At 39.9% G+C, this 26,367-nt stretch overlaps 1 protein-coding gene across 1 annotated transcript; it reads right to left on the reverse strand.

Moving 5' to 3' along the window:
- Positions 1-514: 514 nt before the first annotated feature.
- Positions 515-19,358, reverse strand: fhip1aa (FHF complex subunit HOOK interacting protein 1Aa; the record flags this gene model as incomplete). Its single annotated transcript, XM_079265130.1, has 11 exons — positions 515-2,703; positions 3,634-3,754; positions 3,915-4,093; positions 4,180-5,172; positions 6,992-7,194; positions 7,379-7,458; positions 8,892-9,059; positions 9,319-9,405; positions 9,907-10,065; positions 12,911-13,591; positions 19,251-19,358. 11 exons carry the CDS (start codon positions 19,356-19,358, stop codon positions 2,507-2,509), a joined length of 2,976 nt encoding a protein of 991 aa, XP_079121256.1. The 3' UTR covers positions 515-2,506.
- Positions 19,359-26,367: the final 7,009 nt, after the last annotated feature.

Raw genomic sequence — 26,367 nt, forward strand, 5'->3', positions numbered from 1 at the left:
CATAACATATCAGTAGCTATTTGTAGGTTAGTCATTTTTGAGGCAGTAGAATAAACTAAACCCTTCCAAGTGCGTCAAGGTGGCAAAGTGATCAGTGAGCACCCTCTTCTGGCTGAAGCAAGTTATTTGCATCTCTTTGAATAAATCCAAATTTTCTGCATCCTCCCAGGCTAAAGTTCTGGGACGTTCTGTTTAGTTGTTAAAATGTGATTGTTTTGTGTTATTTGAGCACTAACGATGCAGAGAGATCTAGTTTAGTGTCATCATTGCAACAAAATACTTGTATAAAATGAGCAAGGTCAGTTCAGGCGAAACAAATGTTTTCTGATGAAAATAAATTTTTAAAAAAAGAATTTGTAAGCAGCAGTGTGAGAAACCAACAAATTAAGCATTTCCAGTTTCATTTACCAGAAGTTTTCTTTATTATAAAGAGACATGCCTTTATATCTTACGACAGTGAAAACAAAGAGCAGCCTGGTCAAACAGAGAACAGACTGAATTCATCTTTGGGATTTGAGTCTACAGTAAGAAACTGGTCCGTAATCTTGGTTTTGCTAACTGTGTTCATGCCACAGTGCTGTTAAAACAGTGACCTCTGCACTGTGATGGTTGTGTGAAAACAGTCCTAGTGGCACTGCGGTATGAAAAGGCAGATCATGTGCTCTGCAACATTTATCCAGAAACGAATCACTTTTCCAACAGTTACGAAAAGGATTTAAAATATCCATCTCCAAACTAAGTTAGAAACAGGTTACAAAGATCCTGATACATAATTTATTCCCTGCGTTGCATCAATTAGAAAAACAGAAACAAGATTCAAATCAAGAATTTAACCCATCACTAATCCAATAATCTAATGTTTCTTTAAAATCTACAAGATGGCTTCATCACAGCTCCAATTCGGATTTTTTTCCATGAGTCCATGGTTTGGATCAACTTTAAATTAGTCCAGAGTCTCAGTTTGAAACATTTACATCCAGGGTATTAATGTGTCTTTAAAATTAAGTACAGACTTACTTAAGATTCAATTTAAATGTTTGATTCTAAGTATATGTCCTTTGAATTACTTCTTTTTTCTGAATGAACCACAACAGATTTTTTTTTTCTTAAGTTTACTTTTGTAAATAAGTTAATGGATTTTCCAGAACAGTTTTTGCCTAAACTGTTCCACCTGCTTATATCCACCCATAACATCTAAAAACCAAATTTAAAAAAAAAAAAAAAAAAAAAAACGGCAAAAAGGTGAACCAAAATCAGAATACAGGCACCATATTGCAAGTTTTTCAAGTCCCGGAGTAGTCATTTAGAAGTAGCACACTTTGTAGCAAAAATACATGTCCATCTTTTGAGTAATATCATTTTAACATTTATACTATCAACTATGCATAATATTTGGGCTTAAACTAAAGGCAATTTGCAACAGGCTGCCCATCACAACCTGTGTGACTGTTACACTGAATTTATTCCCAACAGATGCAGAATTCAGACGGTAATGACTGAATTATGACAACTCTGATGAAATTTCAGACACTCTTTACAGTTTCTAACAAAGAGATGACAGAAGGAAAACTAATGACAGAAACATAAAACCTAAAAATAAAACACTTAAATACCCCTTCCCATTATCAAAATATACCAAACTTACTTACACCCCAAACGTGCTTGATTTGCATAGTGTTCTAAGTCACCACATAATTTTTCTCATGATATGTACATTATAAAGCATCACTAAAAGTAAGGCGAATTAAATACAGCATTGATTAACTTGGTGCTTCGGTTCATCGGCCTGTACAGGTAGAGAAAAGATTTGGAGCCCAGACGTGTGAGACTAGTGCATTGTATGAAACATTTTTCGTTTATAGCTTTTTTTTAGAAAGAGCAAAATGTGCATTTAAAAACTCCTGAGGTACCACATATCAGCAGAAAAACATCAAATGGCTTCATTGAACACACAAATAATTTGATCAAAATCCACCTTGAAGTTAAAAGGGAAACTGCGACAACTTATCAAGTTGTGTAAGAGTTGTGTAATAACAAGAGTGTGACTGTTTTGTTTTTTAATGTGATGTCGCCGTACTTGTGCCATTTGACTAGGGGGGAAATAATCGGTTAAAATTCATCGTCATTCCATCGTATGAAGGCAACATTAAAAGGCCACCTGATTATCTTGCAGAACCGCAACGAGCAGCAGGTTGAGACTGGAGCTGGTTTTAGAAAGCATTCAGATAAGGACGGATGTTTGTTTTTTCTTCCTTTAAAGGAAAAAGCCCCACAGTCAGTGGACCTGGAGCTCACCTGTTTGAAGAATTGGCTGGTCCAAGCTACAGCAAATAGGTCAAAATTGTCTATATAAAAGTTTTGACCTCCTTCTTGTCTGTCAAACATTTTACAGAAAAAGGATGAAATGGAAAATTGTAATTATCTTGCTTGCAAAAAATAAATATTTCTTAAAACCACTGTATAAAAGTCACAGAGTCACCTTATGACTGAGGCCAGCTGAGAAAAATTATTCTTCCATAGGAATGTAGGATAAGATGGTGTGTTCCTGTGCGATTGCAGCCAGTTCTTTGAGGAACTCTGTGAAGAGGACAGTAGCAAAAACCTCCGTCTGATCCAGAGAGATGGCTTTAGGTTTTGGTGGCGGTGAACTCTTCAGTATCCTTCCCCCATCATGCTGGTTGGGACCACTGTTGCTGCTTTTGTCTGTGAGAAAACAAAATGAGTAAATTACATAAAGCAAAAGATGTATGTTTGACAATATAAGCATGAATTTCATAGATTTAAAAAAAAAAAAAAAAACTACTTCTTACTGCTTATTTTTCATTTTATGAATAATTTGAAAAATGGGATTGTAAACATGTTTGATCAAAAATAAATATCAAATATTTAAAATTTCCAATCTTTCATCTTTATGTAAACATTCCTTTTTTTTTTGAGCCTTTACAACCTGGCAGCTCTGAGACCAAGAGGACTTGATTCAAACTATACCTGAAGCTGCGGAGTTTAGAATGGATCCTGACTGCAAAAAATACATGACTTGACTTGATGAAATCATGAAGAATTCATTCTCGCTTCTGAAAGAGCATGTGTGGAGCTCTTTCAGGAGGACGATGCTGCACAACGTACGACAGTTCCTGCTTACTGCTGTAACTGTGTTTTGGCTGTATTTTGGTTATTTTTGTTTGTTTTTTTCCATCTTTGTGACGGTTCAATCAAATCTTTAAATTCCAGAGGCGATTGTTTTCAAACAAAGACATATTTTCACTTTCTGCAATGTAACAAGACTTATTTTATTCAGTGTTGCATTCATTCTTCTGTAAGATTTTGTGTTGATGATGCAAAAGTTTGATCACTGTGCTAAGCCGCCTTTAGCACATCCCAAAGATTTCAGTGGGGTTCAGATCTGGACTATTTGGTGCCCAGTCCATGCTCATGATGTCTACTTTCTTCTCCATTCCCAGTTTATACTGAACTAGGCCAGCCCATCCTAGCTGATGTTTGTAATTTCATATATGACCATTAGGACTTCTCATTTAACTTACTCAGTTAGGATGTTTTAATGTTTTACTAATAGGGATTCTAATCCTAGTGGACATGACAGAATAAAAGTCCGAGCTGTGGGTATGTTGTCACCTGTTGTCATGAATGTAGCCTCCCTTGCTAACAGCCAGTGTTGGGCAGCAGTAATCAGCTCTGGAAAGTCCTTTCTGCTGGCAGCCTGCTCTTCTATCTGGTTCTTCACAGTGGCTAGCACCTGGAAAAAGAACCCAAATATCGTATTTACAACTTCAGGATTTAAACACGAGTAATTAAAGCACAGTTAATGTTTTATCTAAATTAAATATTAAAATTTCAATCTTGCCAGTGAAATACTACCATTTTTTTTCCCATTTACACAGGTCAGTGCATGTTACCTGATAAAGGGAGCGAACCGTCGGCTGAAACACCAAGTTGGTGTTGAGCAGGAAAGAGCGAAGCAGCGGCTGAGGGTACGCAGCCAACTGAGCCAGAATCCCCGTCAGCAACAGGTTAACATGAAGCGAGTTTGAAAGCATATTCTCCAGACGAGATAACAGCACACTCACAAATGGACCTGCAGGAAGATGAATAATGTGAATTGTGTCATTTGAATGGAAGTTTTGGTGAATAATGAGCTACAAAACAGAGATTTCCCCACACCTGTAAAAGGCACAGCATGGCTTTTATTTGCACTTCCACTACGAAATCGATTAATAGTTCCAAACGGTGACTGAACTTTTTCTGGCTCTGGTGTTTCGACAGGGAATGTGAATTCCATCTCTTCCTCGTCATCTTCCTTCATGGGTGTGATGGGCTTCTTCAACTCCCCCTCACCTTTGACCTGTTTTCCGACTGCTTCAGGGTCCAGAGTACGAATAAGCTCCTCATACTGAGCTAGAAGATCATCACCTGACGCGACGCCGACAACATCTTGGAGGTTGGCATTGCAATCTGTCGGGCTTTTTGTCTCCAAGCTGTTCCTGCTGTTGTCAGTCTTCACAGAGGCTGGGGGTGTTAGACAGAGCCCGTTTCTTACCGGGACTTCTGGTTGGGTTTCCTCTGATTGTGAACCGCTGGGTTTGTGCCTTGTGTGCTCACCGTCTGTAACGTCCTTCTTCGCAACAAGATCATACACCATGACATCATCCTGAAACTCATTTTCCTCAATGTATGAACCTTTCACCAGCATGATGGCAGTCCTCCTCATTTCCTGGATGTGTTTTGGGGGGTCAGTGGAAGGTGGCTGCGAGGGTTTGCATTCTACAGGAACCTCCGCTGTTTGCACCGGGCAAGCGTCATAGCTATCATCCCACTCCAGCTCCAGCTGGTTGACCGAGGGTGGTTCTGTGCTTGGTAGCAGGCTGGGCCGAGGACGCGGAACAAGCAACTGTGGAACTCTTTTCAGAGCAGTCTGGGTTTGTCTACACTTAAGAGCTGGTTCCTCGAGGACGCCTGGCTGGTATTTCTCAGGAGGTGGATCCTCACCATCATACAGGGCCGACCAAATCTGACAGGCCCGGATGCAACTGCTGATGCTAAGTCGGGCGTCGTAGAGGTAATGAAGGTAACTGACATCCAGGTAGATTTCTGAGCCAATGGTGCAGGAGTTACCTGAACCATCATCCTCTTCTGAGAAGCTCTTTTGTTCATCTGCTAAAGACAGATGGGAAATTATGAAAGCTGGCATGGAGCAGCACAACGCAGCACTCACACAGAGCAAAAATAATGAGTTTGACATTTAACTACAGGGGATGAAATGATGTAATACGGCAATAACAGCAGGGGTCTCAGTATATGATAAAATACTCCCAATCATCTCTGTGATATGCCCATATTCTAATTAAATATAGATCAACACCTCACTGCGCACCATATGTCTGAACAGATTTTTGTATTGTAACATTAATAAATGACACTTTTAATCAATTATTTCAGTTTCAGTTCTTTTAAGTGACAGTAAATTATTATCCATATCATTTTGAGTTTTGTTTGACTGCACACTCGTATTCCTGGGGACATCTCATTGTCTCACAGCGATCAGTTGATTACTAGTTACGTCTTCTAAATAAGTACCCCTTGTAGCTGATCTGGAAGCAGGAAAAAAAACTCACAAAAAATGTTGACAAATGTGTCCAAAAAGCAATTATTAATTTGGACTGTAGAATATATGCAGATTTCATGTTAAAAGTAATGCGCAAGGACTCCTCAGAAGAGAGAATATTTGCCAATAAAGATGGTTAAAAAGGAATAGACAGAAGTTTTCTTCCTTGCTACATAGATATGCCCTGGTTCAGTAGCAGAGTTTTTACTACTGAGTCAAACAGTAGTAAAAACCACTCTTACTTAATTTACTTTTGTTGACAACTGTGTACACCCCCACAACTCTTTCCATTACCATGCTTGTAGTCACCTAAAGTTTCTGTCAGCAAAAAGGCAAATAGAAAACATATTTGTTAATTTAAATACTTAAAAACATCATCTTGCGTTGACAAGTCAATTCTTGCAGTTTAAATAAGACCTCATTATCTGCATTATTAACAGCTTATGCATCTAGAATTACCTTGAGATGCACTGAAAATTGGGTGAAGCTTTCAGGTGGGGTGATTATGTTTGTCAAATCATACCACGAGTAAAGGGGATAATTATGGGTGAATGTAAAAGGCCTACAGTAATGTGTGGAGTCCCACAAGGATCAGTTATTGGGCCCCATCTTTTGAAACTATTAATCGTTTACCTTCTTAATATCTTCAGAGATCATGGTGTTGTCTGTCGTGGCTGTACAGATGATACACTGATCTATCAGTTTACTTGCTACAATCGCTTTGATCTGTTATATTCTGTATCTTCTTATAAACCTTTAAGTACAATGGTTATGAATATCAATGCATTCTGCATCACAAGTGATGCAGTGGGACTTAAAGGATTAACTACATAAAAGTAACATAATTGCAATCATTTGTAGCTCAAGGGTATAGAGTATAAAAATGACTGACATATAGTGATATAAATAAACACAGAAATGACTACAAACGCTAAGCGCAACTGTTAATAGACATGGCCGTCAGCTGGCAAAATTCTTCCAGATACAACTATCCTTTCTTCTGCAAGTCGATGCAGTGCCCTCGACGCTGCATTGACTAGTTACAACAGGTAATGACTTCAAAACTGTGTACATGTGCGCTGTCTTTTTCTGTGTGTTTTTAAGGTGTTTCTTATCCCAACTGGTGCTTTAGCCGCTATCAAACAAAGCTGGTGCTGCAGTTTTAGAACCCAGAGGGTTCTCACTTCACACAGAAAAGTTGTTTGTCCTTTCAGACACCGTAGTAAGCCTGATGTGAAGCATTTTAAATTGCCTTTGTGTATGAAAAGTGCTTAACATATAAACTTGTCTCCCCTTACTAGCATCCTGTTTGACTTTATCGCACCACAGTTACATAGTCTGCATAACTTAGCAGGTTTCCCTCTTTGTTACCTGGGCTACTGGAGTTGTTGGTATTCTCTGCACCCTTGGAAAAAAGGATGGAGTCCAGTTGTCGGAGGGGCGGGGGGCAGCAATCAGGAGAGCAGCAAGATGGTGTCAAAGCCAAGATTTTTGCTGCTGACGCCGAGTAAAAGTCCCTCTCTCTCACCACACGTCTCTGACTCAACATCATGTGATTGCAGGGGATCAGATACCTGGAAAGGAGATGGGAGAGCCCGTTAGGAAAATCAGCCGGCGCTTGTCGGAGAAGAACTGTGGAAAGTTTGTGCAGAGACAGATGGTAACAGTGGGAGGTAGACAGTAAAAGCTCATCATGTTGTAAACCAATTAGTTTTGCCATGCGTCATAAATAGGTTAGTCAGCATGGGTGCCACTCACCTCAACACAAGCTGCAGCATCACATCTTCACAGTATAAGCCAATGAGAGTGCGGAACAGTGCCAGTGACACAGTGCCCAGCTGGAGGATTCCAAAGAGAAACAAAACACATTAAATCTGGTGAGGCAATTTACATAAACTTGCTAAAAACTATCAAATGAAAAGGCAATTTTCAATATTTATTGTTTTCTTTGTCAGAAATAAATTGACAACACTCTGATTTAAGCTTGTAAAAAGTAAACACTTGATGCAAATGATCCCTTCACCTGCACAATCTCTTACCTCTGTATTTTTTTATTGACCTTGTTCTTAATTACTATTCAATTCCAAATGAAATATGATCATTTTGTAAAGTATGCTTCATTTTATACAAAAATATATTAAAATAAGACAGCATTTCTTTGCTCTCTGTCCCCTAGGCCTGCATGTTTTACATGTTTCCCTGATTATACATGCCTGATTTAAATAAGTGAAACAGCTTGTCAGCTCGTTCTCAGGCCAGACAGTAACCACTTCATTTAAATCAGGCGTATCAGAACAGGATGACATGTACAGCATGCACAACAGGGAGCACAAGTATATGTTAGGTTAGTCACTCCGTCATGTCTCGTGAGCCACTAAGCTGGTTTGTACATTTCTCTGCAATGCTCTGTGTGAATCATTTTTGCAGTGTTCTGCAGGTTTTTTTATACACAGCCTCCTTTGGGCACTGTGTGCATATTACAGCCAATGATGGCAAGCTGGTGGAGACTGGTTCTGATCAGTCTTCCTGGTTACACATCTGTGCCACATGTTCTGTCTCCACAATCAGAGTGAGCATTCACCAGATGGACGTCAGAGTCCAGGCCTTTAAATCTAGGTACGGTTGATAGTTTTATCCGGTAACAATGAAGCTGGCTCCTATGCTGTTCTGTGGATATTCTTGTTTGTGCTTGTTAGGAACATAACGACTGTGGAGCAGCCAGTAAATAAGGTTTCATTTCTTTTATTTACCAGTTGTTTGGAAACTGAAAGGAAGACAGCTGTTCACTTAGCTCTCTGTCTGTGCACGGGTAACTGAATTATAATGCTATAATACCTGAAAAAGTCAGTCAAAGGTCGAAAAGTATGCAAGTTCCTCTCACAGTTTTCATAGTTACAGGTAAATAAAAGCTGCTATGAAACAGTAAAGGAGCGACTTGAACCATTTCCAGAGCTTAATATTGAGAGCAGATTATGGAAAATGTTTAGGTAGCGTGGATATATTTTCTATATATTGTGTAAAATACCATTTGAGACCTGTTTTGTAACAATAACAGTTTTTTTGACTAACTGGATAATTAACTCTGTCTGAAAGTTGCCATAGCAACCATCCGGCTGTGTTAATGCTGGTTCAAGATTCCCAAAGTTTCCAGCAGGGCTTTAAAATCTAAGACACTTGTTTGGGGTTCTCAAAGAAGAGTGTGAACGTGAAACGGTTGTTCCTGAGACAAAGCCTGTAATCTCAGAGGTGTGTCACGGAGCTTGTCCTGCACCTGGAAGGGGGTGTTGATCCGGCTGACCAGCATATCTAAAATATGGACGCTCTCATGTCGGTGGAGGAGGATGAAGGACAGAAACGTTTGCAGCAGGGCCGGCTCGGATACACTTCTCAGGAAGAGGTCGAGGTACGCTGTAGTGGTCATCACCTCCTCCAGGGTGAGCTTCAGAGTCAGCAGTCAAAGTTGGTGTTAGTGACAAAGGATCAAGTTACAAAAAAAGATTTTTTTAAAAATGTAAAGCCAGAGAAGACCTGCGGACTAAACTATCTGTTCTTGTATTTGTTTCTATACTCCACAACTTTAGCTCTGCACAGATTAAAGCAATTCAAGTGTGTGTACCTAGTAAACAAATTTCCCATGGCATACAGTATGTACTGCTTACTGCAGGAAACTAAATGTGGAAAAGGAAGGAAAATCCAACCTTGTGCAGTGCTGGTGCAAGGACAGGCACGAGGAAACCATTATAGATGTAAGCTACCAACTGGTCTCTGATGGCTGCGTGGGCCACCTGGGAAGAGTATAAAGAGAAATGTCAGTCAAAACTGTTGTCAGGCAGATTTGCAGCGATGTGTCGATACAAATTACACGAAGCAGAGCCAAGTGCATATCGTTATGGTACCTCAAACTTAATAAATGATGGACAGCCTCTTGGTTTAAAAAATGAATCTAAAGTAGAAGTTAATGTATTACCTCAGTGGACATTTTGTTTTGACATTTATGGCCCAGTGTGTGGTGTACCGGTTTAATAAAGCATGAATATTTTGCACATTATAGTCCCATTCACAGTAAAACCGACAATTGAGCAGGGTATAATTAGGGGAAGCTGATACATGATTAACAAGTCTCCACCCAAAGGGCAGGCATTGTTTCCACAGCTCTCAGTCAGATTCATTCTTCACTGGTAACATCAGATTTCAAATGGGCCACAGCCAAGACTTCAGAACTGGGGCTACAATGGGAGCTACCACTGTCATTTTCCTGCAGCTTTCATACCTGCACGCATGCTCACCTGAATAACAGCGTTGCAGAATTCCAAAGAGTTGAGAAACTGAACAAGCGAAGGCATCTTCGTCCAGTCCTCTTTGTTAAGGCAGTGCCACTCTTCATTGGGAATGTCCAGCTTGGTGGGCAGAGATGAGTACAGGCCGCTTAAACCTGTAGCCAACACCTGACAAACAGAGGAGAGTCAGTTTTTAAGAAAGCTTACTAGATCCTCAGTTACATCATCAACTAATCTGGGATATTTATGTGGTTTTAAGAATTTTAACAACTCTGACATTTACTTTTCTTTTTAGTTCCACCAGCAGCACAAAATGTGTCATGTGGTACTTATTAGCAAACTTTAGCACAGTAAAACTGAAACCATGAAAAAGATGTTGAACATTAGCATCAGCCTGCTAACAGTATAACCGTAAGCTTGTTATCAAGCCGGTGATAGCATTTCGCTTTAAAGGACTACTGTGCTATAAATACAACCTCACTAGAAACTGCTTGTGTTGCTGTTGCCTAATTTCTGTTGTTGATTTAAAATCTTCTCTCCGCATGCTTATACATAACTCCATACGTTGCAATAGAGTTGGTTGGTTTGACAAAAAAAAATCCAACCAACAAGAGACGAATACTTTTAGTTTTATAGTCTTTTCGTATCACTCAGATGACCCCGGAGGTGAAAACTAAGGTTTTAATCTCAGTAGCATGTCCACATTGGCTTTTAGTGCTCGAAACCATGGTTGAATATTTTTAATCTGGAATTTAAGATTATCGATGATGGTCTCAATATCTCACATTAAAATGAAAGAAATAATGAATCCAATGAACCAACACCATTAATCTCACAATACACACGTCTGAAGTTATGTCCATATTAACTGAGGATGTGTTTGCAATACAGTGCTTTAGCAGATTAATTATCATTGCAGAGAAAGAAGTTTGCTGTAATCAGTAACAGTATCAAACATGTTGCTGCTTTAATGTTTTTGCTGCTTGTATTTAGACAGTAAAATATAATCGATATGATTTATTGGTGGTTTATTAAACAAATTCTAATTTCTAATCATTTTCACGACTGAAGGATTTAACTGCTCATCTATGTTATTGTGTCAAAAATACATAAATAATGCCGACTTCTCTTGTTACTCTTCTGGCTCAGAAGGGTTCATTTCATCTTTTTTCTTTTGCCTGCACTCTTCTTTAATTGCTGTGACGCATTGTTTATCAGCTGTTATTCATAGGTTTGACCAACTTGAATGACCTAACAGACCCGCCAGGTGAGACCAACTGGGACAACACGAACATCACTGGAGAAGAGACGAGACAAATCTAAAAGATGGATCAATGAGGCAACAGAAATCAGAAAACCGGGTCAAGGACATCATCAACAGAGATGAGGACACTTCTTCTCTCACACACACGGCACTCTCCTCCAGAGACCATCAGGGGGCGGGGCCAACCTGACAGATCCATCAGGTCCATCAAGTTGGCCGTGCTTAGGAGTAACATCTGATAAACAACACGTCAAAACGGTGAGATGACGCTTCTGAGGAAGACTGCAGGTAGAATAGTTTTTATTTAAAAATAAGGATAAAATGTTCCTTTTTGGGCCAGAAGAGTCTTGTTTTAAATAGCTAGTGGCAGTGATCATGTTTTGGCCAGTAGAAAACGTTATTATTGCTGTGTTTTCATTGACACAATGAACAACGTCTTTACTCAAAATAGTCAACAGTACCGAGCAGTTAAAGAATTCAGTCATGAAAATTCATGGAAATGGTTAGTTAATAAATCACATCAGTAGCATTTTAGATTTATAAAGACTGAGCAAAACACAAGCAGCTAAAACAGCAAAGCAACACCATGATATTGTTTCTGATTAAAGCAACTAAACTAAACTAACAAAATATCAAGGGTACATGACTGTTATGTTTACGTGACGCTGAAAGGGACAAATGTAGACCAGAAACACCTAAAGAAACAGCACAAAACGGCTTTAACACTCTTTGCCGTGTGATCAGTGTCTGCCTGATAATTCCTGCTTTGCAAGGGAACGCAAAAGTACCGCGAGGAAACGTAAAAGATAAAAATCTCCCATTGTCTATTAGGGGTGTCTATATTAGTACAGATTAGCTTGAAGGGGTTAAATCCATTAACAACTGGACCCCAGTGTTTTAAGGGCTTCGCGAAACAACACTAATACTAACAGGTGTAGGTGCACGTGCATATGCATTATGACATCAATCATTTTCTCAGATATTTAATTTCACGATGTAGACGCAACAAACACAGTTCTAATTCCGTATCCACAGATTTATGACTCCGACGTCTACCCTGTGAGGCCTTCAGGACTGCGTTGTGCAATATCGATATAAAACAGGGAAATAAAGTTACAAAAGGCTTAACACAATATTTAGTCTTTTCTTTGTTAAATACTTCTTAGGAAGGTAATCCCAGATACGGTTTCAACCATGAACAACAGAGCCTGTTGTAGTACTGTTTAATTGAAGTGTGAGAGGAGTGTGTCATTAGTGTTGTAATGTATACATCCTCAGTAGGATTATCCCGCTGCGTTTTCCTGGTGGATGCCTTTGGAACCAATTAAATACAAACTCTTGTTGTTCAACTGGCATCACATCAAAACTCATTTTTCACCGTGCTGTCTGCAGCTGCTGCGGGTAAATGGTATTATTTCTATGGGATTAGCTTGCAGTAATCTTGCAATTGCCAGACATTTGTAACATTTAATGGCAATTTTTTTTTAACCTTGTTTTGAGAGGGTCCATGAATTCATCTGCATATTTTCGACTAATTATGACACTCAGGGTCTCATAAATGTCACGGAGTGATGATGATGCTGCTGACAGAGAGGAAATGAGCATGTGATTTTACAAACAGGCTGTAGTGTTGGAAAATGAAAAAGGGAAGATGGGATCAGGGGGGTATTTGTGGCTACAAAACCATCAGCAAAGTGAAAGAAGAAGGATGAGTGAAAGTTTTTTTTTTTTTTTTTATTTAGGACTGACCGGGCAGAAGTAGGTGCTCTCTGCGATGTGTTTGGCTACTCGTTCGTTCTCAGCAGACAACGACATTATGAGGAGCAGGGCATCTCTGGCTTGTTGCCCCACTATGCCCTCCCTGTGGATGAAGGGGATGAGCAACGAGAAGATGAGGAAGTTGGTGGCTCCCTGATCCTCGCTGGTGTGGAAAAACAGCTCAAGAATCGAAGGGTCCTTTGCCAAAACACAACACAGCTGGTTGAGCAGCAGCACGAGCTCCGCTTCAACCGCAGGCGCCGTTGTGCCCGAACAGGAGGACAGAAGCATCATCAGCGGCCGCAGGATGGGCTTGTGATGCAGCAGAGGCTGGTGCGCCTGGCCTACCAGCATCTCATACATCTTCAGCTGCTCCAGCTTCATGTCGTCCGTGAACTCCCTGCGGAGGCTCCACACAAACAGACGCTCCATCACGTTCTCCATCACCACAAACTCTAAGATGGGGCCCATGGCTCCAGCCTGGCCGCTCTCCTCCTCCATCAGCAGGAAGAGCATGTGCTCCACATAGTTCTGCACAGCGCTCGCTTCGTCTCCGGGGATGGCGCCAAAGCGAGGGCTGCCACTTGAGCTGGAGCTGAGGTTGATGACACCCAGGGAGGGCAAAGCAGAGCTGCTGCGCAGGGGATCATGTTTTTCAAGGATCTTCACCACCTAGAGAAAGGACCGCAGAGAAAACGACATGGAATGAACATAATTTTTTTTTTTTAAATCTTACATTTACAAACATTCAGGCACTACAGCCAGTTTCAGGCCAGGAGGATGTGGCTGAAACTGGCTGTTAGTACAACTCCCTGCCTTTATTTGTATGAATACGGTCCATTTGCTCAGATCAGACATTAATACTTCATTTGTGGAGGTCAGTTTCCTTTTTACACAGTTCATTTTACACAAACAGCTTATATAAAACATCAGCATACATGTAGGGGTTAAACAGGTACAATTCTTCCTCTCTTCCTGTTAGGTCAGCTGTCAACAGAAATTGGGTGTAAGTAGACCAGCAGCTCAGCACAAATAAACTTAGTTGGGTAGCACGGAATGAAGCAGTCCTTTGTGTTTCCAGTCCCTCCCATGTGTGCCCACTGTGTAGAAATCAGTGTCACAATAATAGAGCCAGTGTCCCCAGCCTGACGCTGCAGCCATGACAATAACGAGCTGTGTATGAGAGAACTGGCCATGGTTCATGGAAACAAGAGAGCAGGGTTTGTAATCCCAGCCTTAGCCTGATAGGGCTTGGCGCTGTCGTCTGAAACTATAGGACCAGCTCCGCTCTGGCTCTCCGGCCATTATGGACTTTGGAGAAATTTTTACCCCCATCATGGAAGTTATGTTGCAGGTTCCATCTGTCCGTCTGCTTATTAGCTGGATTACTCTAAAAGTAGTGGACAGATTTGAAATTTTTACTAGTGGTAGTGCAAAACTCCACTTACAAATTTTTTTTGGTCTTGGCAGAAGCAGTAGTGTTGAACTGAATGAACAGGATTTTCGTCGTGGGCTGCTAGTTGGCACCAGCAAGGCCAGATGAAAAAAAGGTTAAGTTTTATTTAAATCTGGTGGCAAATTTCATTTGCAGTGTTGATTGCAACAGAGAAAATAAACATTATTGAATATGCAAGATATTCTGATGAGTTGATCGTTTGGCTACATCTGTGCTGCTCCTCAAAACTTACAAAAACTCCGTTGGGCATGGCTTTAATATAAAATGTTGGCTTTATCATTATCAAAGATGTTTCATTTAAAAGGACCTAACAAATTCTCCTCAATAAATTAATAAAGAAGGTTTACAATACTGACAGATAAAGTTGATCACACTGAGGTGGCGTCTAATTGTTGGTCTAAAGTAATGCAATGTAATGAAATAAACGATGAATAAATAAATAATAAAAATGCAATAAGAAAGAAAGTCTTGCAAAGACAACCTGCAAGCTAAGGGCAAGTAAAGACCCCTCATGCATCATGTGTGATTTCCTAAATGCTTGCAGCTACAGTGGAGCAGCTGAGACAGCACCAACAATGTGCCGTTTTCCCCATCATCAACTGTATGTTTAACATTTACTATTCTTTCAATACATTATTCCAGAAAAATATGAAAATACAGTATAATAATCACCTACAGGTTAAATCTGCAGCATAAAACTGTTTAAAAATGGTGACTATGAATTTGATTTTAAAAGTAAACCCAGCAGAAATCTGAAGTCCAAGAGACCAACTCTGGAGTTCTGACAAGTTTATGCTTGCAAGGTGCAGAGACTCGATGAGAGTGTGAAAGCATTAATAATGCAGGATGACATATATCCTGCAAGACTCCTGCAGTTCGATTAGAACAGGAGGGAAAAAAACAAAAGCATTACTGAGATAAAAAAAAAAAAAAAAAAAGAAGAAAAAATGCCCAAATGCGTTTTATTTTCCGTACACAAAATGTTTGAACATACACTACTCACAAAAAGTTAGGGATATTTGGCTTTCAGGTGAAATTTATGGAAAATGCAATATGTTCATGCTACAGTGATATAATATCATAAAAGTAAGACATTTAAGTATAAGGATGCACTACTGATTTCCTCATCTCAAAAAATTCATTCAACACAAAAGGTAACAACAATGGTAGTTACACCACAACAAAAAATTTGAACGTCTCAATATCTCGTCATGTGCCCTTGAGCATCAATTACAGCTTGACAACGACATCTCATGCTGTTCACAAGGCAACTTATTGCCTGCTGTGGCATGGCATCCCACTCTTCTTGAAGGGCAGCCCTCAGGTCATTGAGGTTCTGGGGTGCAGGGTCTCGAGCCTCTACACGACGGCTCAGCTGATCCCACAGGTTTTCAATGGGATTCAGGTCTGGAGAGAGTGCAGGCCATTCCATTTGAGGTACACCAGTCTCCAACAGCCGTTCCCTGATGATGCGGCCTTGATGAGCAGGAGCATTGTCGTCCATGAAGATGAAATTAGGCCTGTGCTGTTCATGTAGGGGCACAATCACTGGATTAATGATGTTGTTCAGGTAGTATGGGCTTGTCACTATACCATTCACAAAGTGTAGGGCAGTTCTGTACCAAGTGGACACCCCTGCCCACACTGTAACACCGCCACCACCAAAAGCTCGCCTGGTGACAACAGTGGCTGATGCATAGCGCTCTCCCTGACGTCTCCAACATCGTTGCCGGCCATCATTTCTGCTCAGTGTGAATCGACTTTCATCAGAGAACAGCACTGAGGCCCACTGGTTCCTCGTCCAGCGTAAATGCTCCCTGGCCCATGCAAGACGATGATGCCTGTGCCTGGTGGTGTGGTCAGGTACCCGTGCAGGTCGTCTAGCACGCAGACCACGCTGATGGAAACGGTTTCGAATGGTCTAACGTGACACTTGGGTGCCTCTCACCTCTCTTAAACGTGCCTGGAGTTGAGTGGCATTCATCATCCGGTTTCTCAGGGCAGTGTTCACAATGTAGCGGTCATCAGCACGGGATGTGGCCAAAGGACGTCCACTTCTCGGCCTTTCTGTAACTCTTCCAGTCTCTCGATATCTCTGTTGCAACCTGCTGATGACACTCTGTGACACTCCAAGCTCAGTGGCCACTTCTGTCTGAGAACGTCCTGTTTGAAGCATCACAATGGCAAGGGACTGTTGTTCCATTGTTAGGTGTCGTCTTGGTCTCATGATGTCAAAATGTGAACAGCATGATGAGGACAACTGTTTAAACACCAGCTCTAATTGAACCAGGACATTTATTGGTCAATTCAAGGATCACACACCTGCCGTGATTTTTGCCGTTAAGCTCCTTGTTAGAGAACAGCAACTTGTGCAAAATTTATTGAAACATTTAACAGTTGGACATGTGCATTTAAAAGCTTAGAGAAGATCACATTAAGTTCACCTGTACAGGTTTGAATGCATTTTAGGCTTATTGTGAAATTTCACCCAAAAGCTGAATATCCCTAACTTTATGTAAATAGTGTATATAAACCAAAATATCACAAAGAGCATTTTTTATATAACCAGCAGAATACAGCCTCACAATGAAACAGTGCTCTCGTCATAAAACAAAGCTGAAAACAAGTCACACTGCTGGACAGAAGTACACACGTGAAATTGACATATTTATTAGGGGTTGTGTGGTATTGATCGTAAATGGGATGGATTAGTCTAATCAATTACTCAGAATATAAATGGTGACAAACTGTCCACACTGGACAGGCTGCTGTTAAAGATTACTGGCAGCCATTTAGCCTAGCAAAATAAACACAGTGAACTGTGTGAGAGCAGGCTAGCTGCAGATAAGACTATACACCTAATCATGCAATGCTAAAACAAGCAGAGCTTCTATCTGAGGGACAGGGCTGGTGTTGTATGAAACACATTACTCTGATGTAAGGGTTTTCTGGGCTGTAACCAAAGTGGAGAACATTCATATGACGCTACAGATTAACTAGGAATGGACATAATGACTCTGCAGGAGTGGACTTGTGCTGCCAGTTTGCTGCAGCAAAGCAAGCATGAATCTGGAGAAGTAGGTAGGGCTAGCCAGCGTCTGTTTTATAAAGAAAATTAACCCAATGTGAGAGGAAAAAGAAAACACACAACTTCACAACTTGCGACACAGATCTTTATAATTTTGGTCATTTTCTTTGCATTTAGCTGCATGTTGGGATGTTGGATTTATCTCATTCTTAAGAAAAATAAATAAAAAATTTAAAAAAAAAAAAAAAAAACTTATTTCATGTGTCTGAAAAAAAGCCACCGAGAAAAATTTAAAAACAGACTTTTTAATTGAAAAAAAATTGTTTGCTATTTCAATACTAGGTTAAAAAAAAAAAAAAAGAAAGAAAAAAAAAAAAAAAAAAAAGCTTCATCAGGATAGTTCAGAAGAAAATTATTGCCAAAGCCCAGAAGAAAAAGATCCAATGTGTAAAGACGCAGAAGACGAGAGTTGTGGTTTCTTTTGACTGTGTTGTCAACCCAGAGTCTGGATTTTGTGTTGCAGCAACTGACCTGGCCACGTGTGCATATTAGAGATGTGTGTTCTTGCCATGCATTGTGGTGCAAGTTCTCCTCCACTAAATAAAGCATATTGTTCAGTAGGAATCTACCCAAAGGGAGAGGAATGAGACCAAAACCCATGATTGTTGTGTTAACTCCACTAACTGCTTGAACATCTCCCAGTTAAATCTCAACCCCACACAGACTTTTTATCATTTGAGATTGTGGTGAGAAATCTGATGGTTGGCTCATATTATATGCTTACATTATATTCTTCAGTTCCATAAAGAGGATTTTGGACAAAGAAGTATTTGTTAAACTAACATTTCCAGAATCTATAATATAAACCTGCAGAATGAAAGTCCGATATTCATCATATTCTAGATCTGGATTTATGTCAACCAGATACAGAGGGAGACTTCTGGCCTTAAAATCCTAATTGCTTAGTTATGTTCACCACCCAGTTGCTTACTGTCCAAGAGTGAATACTTGAAAAACCAGCGACCTGTTGCAGCTGAAACCTGTTATATAAATGGAAAAAAGATGGTAACAGTTTTTGAAAGTCAAAAGAAACTGTTTCTCCTTCTTCCCCAGTTTATCATTAGCCGTTTCTGCATAAGTCTTACGCAAGTTTTATAATAAAAGCAGATTGACCCGTCCTCAAGTGAAATTTTACATACTCTGCCAGAATCATCTATGGTACACTGTAGCTCCTGATGTCCAAGTATAGTACATTTTTGAGCTTATGGTGGGCAATTAATGGTTAAGAGTGAAGCATGCATGCACATATTGAGTCAAACTACCATCGAATCCCACAGCTAATCCCTGCCAACTTGCTTTATGTCAGCTTTAAAAAAAGCCACAGAGCAATCCTGCGTAATGCACGCGTAAACGTTTTTACCAACAGATTTCCACATCTCCTTAATGCCTGCTCATTGTCACTTTGGTGTCAGTGTGAGGAGACTTTGTTCTGCTCAGTGTAGGAGGCGTAGGGCTAGCAGGCTTCTGGCTCCCACAGGGGTGAGCAGGGACAAATGCTGCTGCAAAGAGCCAAGAGTCTGAGACAAACTGCTTCACCCTGCCAAGATTCCACTGGCCTTCACCGCAACGCAGCACGCTGGAGTCCATTTCTACCATCAGAGCTGGAGGTAGAGGTTTGGCTACATGTCTGCTTATGTCTTTAAGAACATGCTTATAGTCACAGTAGTTGTTGACACAAGTTTAATATGATTCAAAGCACATTGTGGCGGCTGCAAAATACAAAAGAAAGTGGCTGGATGGTTAGCTGGACAGGAGGGAGGAGGTTCTGATCATGTTCACTTGTTTACCTGAGCCCAGTGGTTCTTGAACACAATCATGCAGGTTTCTGGATCCACCCCTTTCAAGACCAGGGACGGCTCATCTCGGTTTCCATTGGCAACCATAGAGGCCATCATGGTGACCAGTTCACATGTGTTAAATCATGTCATTGAAAGGAGAAGGGGGATATTCCTGATTGCTTACTGGGTGCAACCGTAACTCCAGGAAGAGGAATAATCAAGAACCTGAACGGGGAGAGAGGAAAAAAAAAAAAAAAAAGTACAAACTGACATCATCAACATACACTCATCATACAAAAATTTTGTGATGAAACAGCAGCCTTGATGCAATGATATAGTTATGAATACAATTGCTACATAGTAAGCGTGCCCTCCCTCTCTGCATGACTGGACAGCAGTTATGATAGGCATGCAGTAACAAGAACAACAGCAGACATAGTGAGAAGACTTGATGTAGAAAAGAAAGAGTACTTCACTTTGGATTTGCCTGGCGCACACAGAACTTCACACTGAGCTGTCAAATTGTTTTTGGAATACCTCAGACGCCCACTGTGGATTCCTGCAGGCCCCCTGACATCACTCTCATTACAGAAACATTTCTTGACCTCTGAAGGCAAACAATTACTGGGTGTGAGCAACTTTAGCTGCATGTAGGGAGCAAAAAGGGTGGGAAAAAAAGACTGCTAGTTCGGTACATCAGATTGGCTTTGGTGTGTGTGCTCTTTTCATTTCTGGTTGAGACGCTTTATTTATAACTTTTTTGAAGAAGAAGAAGAAGAAGAAGAGGAAAGCAAAGTCTGCGCTTCTAATATGGCTTGTCTGGATGAATGTGCTGTATGTTAGTTTAGTTGAAAATAGCCTGAAGGCAGTTTTGTAGAAAACATCCAGCATTCACACTGGCATCATGGAAGATTTCAAAATTCCCACTTTTCTTCCCAGAAACAAGTAAATCTATTGTTTTCCTTAGAGAAGACATCACTTTGACTTGATTCTTCTGAAACAAAACTGGTGTTTTGTGAATCAGACAGGCCCTTCAGGATGTCATCTCTCTCCTGTTTATTTCCTGTGTTTGCACACAGCAAATGTTTGTGATGACTATCATGACAACAAGACATCATGTTGGCTGAAGATTAAAATCAAATTTGTTCAAAGGATCCCACAAATAAGCTCTCTAAACAATTAAACAGTAGTTAATATGACAAATACTTAAACTTGACTGAGGTAGTCATAAGACTGGTCCAGACCCAGTGCCAATTCTAACAATTTTTTACATTTCAGCGGTCAAAGAGTCTGTGTCCTAAGACTTGGAACTACACAGAGAACATGAGGATTTGAAAGCCTGCAGATTACAAATACTATGCTTCTCTGCGATGTGTACCTGTGTCCAGCTTCTCATTTGGGAATGTCTAAGCATTTGTTGTCAAGGATAATGTTGGGATTCAGTCATTTCTCAGTGTATTGATGATGAAAGTAATGATATAATGAGTGCTGTTGTAGCTGCTGTCTCAAACTAAATTACTGTACAAGCTACACTATTTACATTAAAACATATATTGCTGAACTTCCAGTTAAACTGCACTCAAACGTAATACTTAAGTTCAAATCTAAGCACTCAGGTACAAGTTATGAGACACGGGGAGGTGACAAGGGTGAGAATGGAAGCCATTTTAGTCCTTGTTTTATATGTGTATGAAATAAGAATTCATTTATCTGTCATATGAAGCACAGCAGCAGGTGTTTAATCATAAGTATCCAATTTATTTGTCAATAATATGGAGCAGAATCAGAAATTTCCAACACAACTTGTCCAAATTTACACACAACAGAGTTAACCTTTGAGTGCAGCCACTCCACTGTCGTGGCGACAAACAAACTTTCCTGTAGCAAACAATGTCAGTTTGTAGTACTGGCTCTCAAAAATCAACAGGAGAAAGTTAAGTACTCGCACTGCACATGGTGGTATGGACGGTCACCACAGGGAATCAACTGTAAACCACACAGCAGCTGCAGCCCATGATGTCCATATAAAGCTTTTAGCTCCTGCCCCTAAAAGCGTCTCATAACCAATCACAGCTTGTTTTTTTTTTTTTCTTTTGAACTGACTTTGGGTTTACTGTAACGAGGCACAGTCAAGCTTTTACCATCTGCTTTCAGTTACAGTTGCTGCTTGAAATCTTGAGAAGGAATGTAGAAGCGCTGCGAAGTGTGTCAGATAGAGTGTGTGTGTTATGCCTGCTGGTGGGGATTCTTACCTTCCTTCAGCCATCTTTACCGGACTGTTCACCAAGCAGCCAAGGACCTCATTCTTCACCTCCTGTTAGAGCAAAGAGACATGGAACTATGTCAAGGCAGTGTGTGTGTGCGTCCAAGAGGCGAAGCATGGTGGGAAGTGACTGGACATGAGTAAGCTTCTCCAGAAGTCACTTGGATGGAGATGGAGTGGAGGAGGGAGGGAGAGAAAGGGATGTGTGGGAGGGACTAAAAAAAGAAAACCAAGATAAAAAAAAAAAAAAAAGCAGATTGGAAGAAAGTGTGGAGAAAAGGAGGTGTGAGAAAAGAAAAAAAACTCAACTTGCATAGAATGTGAGAGTGAAACTGTCCAAATCAAGCACTGAATATTTCTGCAGGAAATTATATTTATCATGTTCTCATGACTCCTCCTCCATCTAGAGAATAACTCCATTGTCCCTCTCAATTAGTACAGTAAAAGCATCATTTTTAGGGACCAGAGTCGCACTTCTCCACAACTTTACAACCAGTCTTTAGTTATATTAACATCCATCCTCGAAACTACCTTATGATGCAGCATGATGCATGTATAATACACTGCAACCTGTGCAGAGTGTACCCTGCCTCTCGGCTGCTGGGACAGGCTCCAGCTTCCCCACGATCCTGAACTGGACGATGTGGTGTAGAAAGTGAATAAATGAATGATAATACAAACTTATCAAAGCTCCATTTTAGCATTATGTTGATGTTTTGTAGCAATAAAAAGCTGTTTTTTTTTCCTTTTTGGAAGGCGCACATGATAGACACATGTATGACGTTGCACAAAGTGGGGGAGTGAGAGGGAGACAGATGGAAAGAGGTGGTGGCAAGTGCATTTCTGCAAGCTATGTATATGCCAAGGAGGATACACACACACATGCGCCACTATGTGGGGACATAATGTGCAGGTACTACATTGATATAAGAGAAATCTGTATGCAAAGACTGGACATGGACACCAGGACAAATAAGTGTCTCTTGTTAAAGACTGACATTTGGGCAAGATACATTCAGACATTTAAGCACTAATATTGAGTTTAGTTACTGAACTGCTCACATATCTTCCCTCTTTTGCCCATATTTGGTTTTTTTTTGTTTTTTTGTTTTTTTTAACCATTTTTATTAATTGGCCTGGCAGCAAATTTCTGAAGATGGTTGCTAAGCATGCAAGGAACCTGTCAGCTGTTTGACATCGCAGCAGGGTTCAGTTTTACTAACATGTCACATGCTAGCAAACAGACTTAAACACACCAGCCGTGTTGAACACGCGCCATGGCTGACTCCAGAAAGAAAGGTAAGAAGACATTATCGGAGGAAGAGAGGAAAAGATACCAGGTTGTGGTGATAATGCACCTCCGTTGTTTGGAAACCACTTCTAAAACTGCAAAAGAAGAAAAATGGGAAAGAAGAAGAAACAAGACCAGTCGATATTAGACTGCCTTTTACTAGCTGGATGGAGCTACAGTAACAGTAGGATGCAAGATAGATGCCGAATTAACTGTCATCAGAGAGCAGAACTTAGAGAAAATTACAAATGTTCTGTCTTTAAGAAATGCCGCCCTTTGTGTCTGCAGAAAAAAAATATAAACTGCCACCGTTGTTGTTAAGCTTACAAACAAGAACTGTCAGGAAACAGGAGCGGCCTCTTTAAACTGCAACTCCACTTCAAACTATTTAATCATCAGAAATTTGAAGGTGTGGTTGCAGCCAAATTACTAAATGCTCTAACATGAAAACAAGTTGTCACCTGTGGAAATGACAGGACTGAAAAAACTCCATCCAACCATTTTAACCAGCCAGTTCAAAGCTACTGGATGGTGACATGTCCGTCAAACTCAACTGCCATTTGTCCCTCCCAACTCGGCTCCACTGGAACAAGCACTGAATGTTCCTGTGGCTTTGAGGGGGAAAGTCTGAAGAAAAGGGTCTAGACTTTTGAATAGTACGTTTACAAAACGTAGCTTTCTCTGACAAATTTTCCAGGCTCTCCTACTCTACATGTAATTAAACCTGCATTGCACATGATTTGCTCTTAATGTGAACACAGCATGCAGAGTGCAATGTGAGGCCTAACTGAACTATATTAGTTAAGCCACAAGCAAATTAAACTTTGAGAGCATCCGACAACCTTATTATGCGTGGGGCTAAGACAGAGTTATGTAGCTGCTGATAAATTGCTTTAGATTTTATCTTTTTTTCCACACCTTGAAATATTTATGAATGAGAAAATATGTTGGGAAAAAAAACATGGAAAATAAAATTCAAAAGACATTATGCAATCCAAAGATTAAATATATTTATGGCCAGTAACTGAACAAACAGTAAGATTAGTTTAAGTAGCAATAAGCTCCTTCCAGACAACAATACAGTGCAAACAATTCGGCTGGAATGTGCTCCATTTGGTACAGTAGATCGCTTTCTTCATCTAATGGCCAAATAGGTCAGGACTGTTATCAGCTCAATGAAGTGCACTGACACCTACAGAATATGTTTCCATCACACACAAAAAAAAAGTCATTGTTCGGTTTTTTTTTTTTTTTGACAAAATTATTCTATTAAAAATAAATTCTTGATTTTGTCAGTCATGACCTAAATTATGGCCTCATTTACAGTACCTTCTGTCCTACTGCCACGCAGAAGAGAACAACCCCACTTGCTCCAAATAAACTCAAAATACAACTTCATTGTTTCCGCGATTGAGAGCTGATTGATTTAGAATATTAAATAATTTCACAAACTAGTTGTGTTGTTTGTGTGTGTTGGTGTGTGTGTGTGTTTAAAGCTTCCTCACAATTCTCCAAGGAAGTTTTTTGTGACACTTTGCTGTCCACTAACCCAATAAAGGCAAATTGATGATTGCATTTCCAGATATCCACAGTCTGAGACAAGACAAACAGAAACAATACCAAACCTGTCAAATACAATAGCGACTCTGATGAATGTCATCCTCTGCATTTTTCAGCAATTATTTCCTTTTACTAAGTTTTTGAGACACTCGATTCATTTCTAATTTTCTATTTTCATTCGGGTATTAAAAAAGAAAAATCACAAATTGAAAAAAATCATTTAAAGATTGAAGGTTTGTTTTATTTTCTTTAGTTATATAATTATATCATTAACAGAGTTGGGAATCAATATTTTACTTCCACCTAAATGTCTTCCTTTGAATCTTTGGTGATCAACAGATTAAAAAGTACTGCCAACACACAAATGTTCAAACATGCTCAATAGTCAATTAGTTTTACAACAAATCAAAAGCCGCAATCAAGACAATTTGCTTTTTTTGTCCTAAGTTAAGCTCTTGCATAAGACGACATCCTTACTCAGCACTGTACCTGGTTCCATTACATGTGTGCTATTTATGAATAAAGGCAGCATATAAGCCATCATGGAAGCTCATCTCTTCATATTGCCACAAAAGAACATCATATTTAACATTAACAAGCTTTCCCATTCTGCTATATGGAAAAGTTTGCCCTAGTGTATAGGGATTTTGTCTTCTAATTTGTCAAAGAGAAACAGATATACGTCTGTTCTGTGGGAATTGTATTCCTGGTGGTACTGAATGAAAAGAAACACTCCCAAGGTAAACAAGCAAACTGAGATCACCTCTGAAAGAGTCAAAGAGGAGGTAAAATCCCAGGCTAAAGGGCGCAAGTCGTGTGAAATGAGAGCAAAAGGGTCACCTTTAGGGTGTTCTTTTCTCTCCTCTTTTTTTTTTCCTGGCATCGTCAGCTATCCGCAAACCCCGAGGGTTTCATATACAAAGGTGTGGTCAGGACAAACAGCTGAAAGGCAGGGCACGCCCTTCACGCTGACTGAAGATGAACTTTCTTGTTAGACAAGAGTTTTGAACCTTTTGATCTTCAAAAACACAAGATTTCCTTTTTTCTCCCCCTTTTGTTCCTTGTTTCTAATTGTAGCTGATAGACAACAGCTTTGTCATGGTGGAAGCACCTTAACAAGCTCTCATCAGGAGACAACAATATTACCGCTAAATGAAAAAGAAATTGGTTAAATGATTTATTCTTCTTTGGCTAAGGGTTGCGATCACACATTGGAACATTTACCGTAGCCATGGTAATCCATTTGACAGACAGGCTCATTAAAGTGATAGCAGCTGTTAAAATATTTAGGTCTACAGGTGGAGTCACAGAAAGGCCAGACAGAACCTGGCCTGAGCTTTTATACTCCTCACTGTCTTATTCATCAGAATAACAACACAAGAAAAGATAAAAGTAACCCGTCTATTTCATCTGATTATCCCTTACTTCATCCGTTTCGTTGTCATTATGCTATTGTATGTCTTTGTCACACAGCAAAACAATAATAAAGGAGAACTGGTAAGGATTCCATAAGGCAATGAAACCTGATCCCAAAATTCTTTGTATTACATCCAGATACATACATGTTTTCCTGGCATATGTAACTACTGTTAAGATTTATGTTGGGTAGGGCCATACTAGGAATCATGCTTGTCCCTCAACCCCAAGCAGCAGTCATAATGATGACTATGATACCATGTGTGATTCCACAAATTCCAGACAAATCTCTTCACAAGCAACACAAGTGCAAATATTTCAAGTCTTAAAGCACATATTTTAACCAGAAACGGGACATTTTAACAACAACTTAAAGTGAGAATGGATGCATCGCCTGCCCCAAATCAGAGATAAAATACTGGTCATTTAGGGCTTAATCTAAAAAGCTGAAAGTGAAGCTTTTTAAAAGGAGACATTTGATTGGTGGAAGTACTTTTAAGACTCTTCCAACTGTCTTGTTCAATAAATCAGATTAAATACTTAGATTCAATGTCTATGATATCCAAACAGAAAGGGAAAATAGTAGTGATGGATGT

Source organism: Telmatherina bonti (genome assembly GCF_933228915.1).
Source record: "Telmatherina bonti genome assembly, chromosome: 3".
In the NCBI taxonomy this organism is placed as follows: Eukaryota; Metazoa; Chordata; class Actinopteri; order Atheriniformes; family Telmatherinidae; genus Telmatherina; species Telmatherina bonti.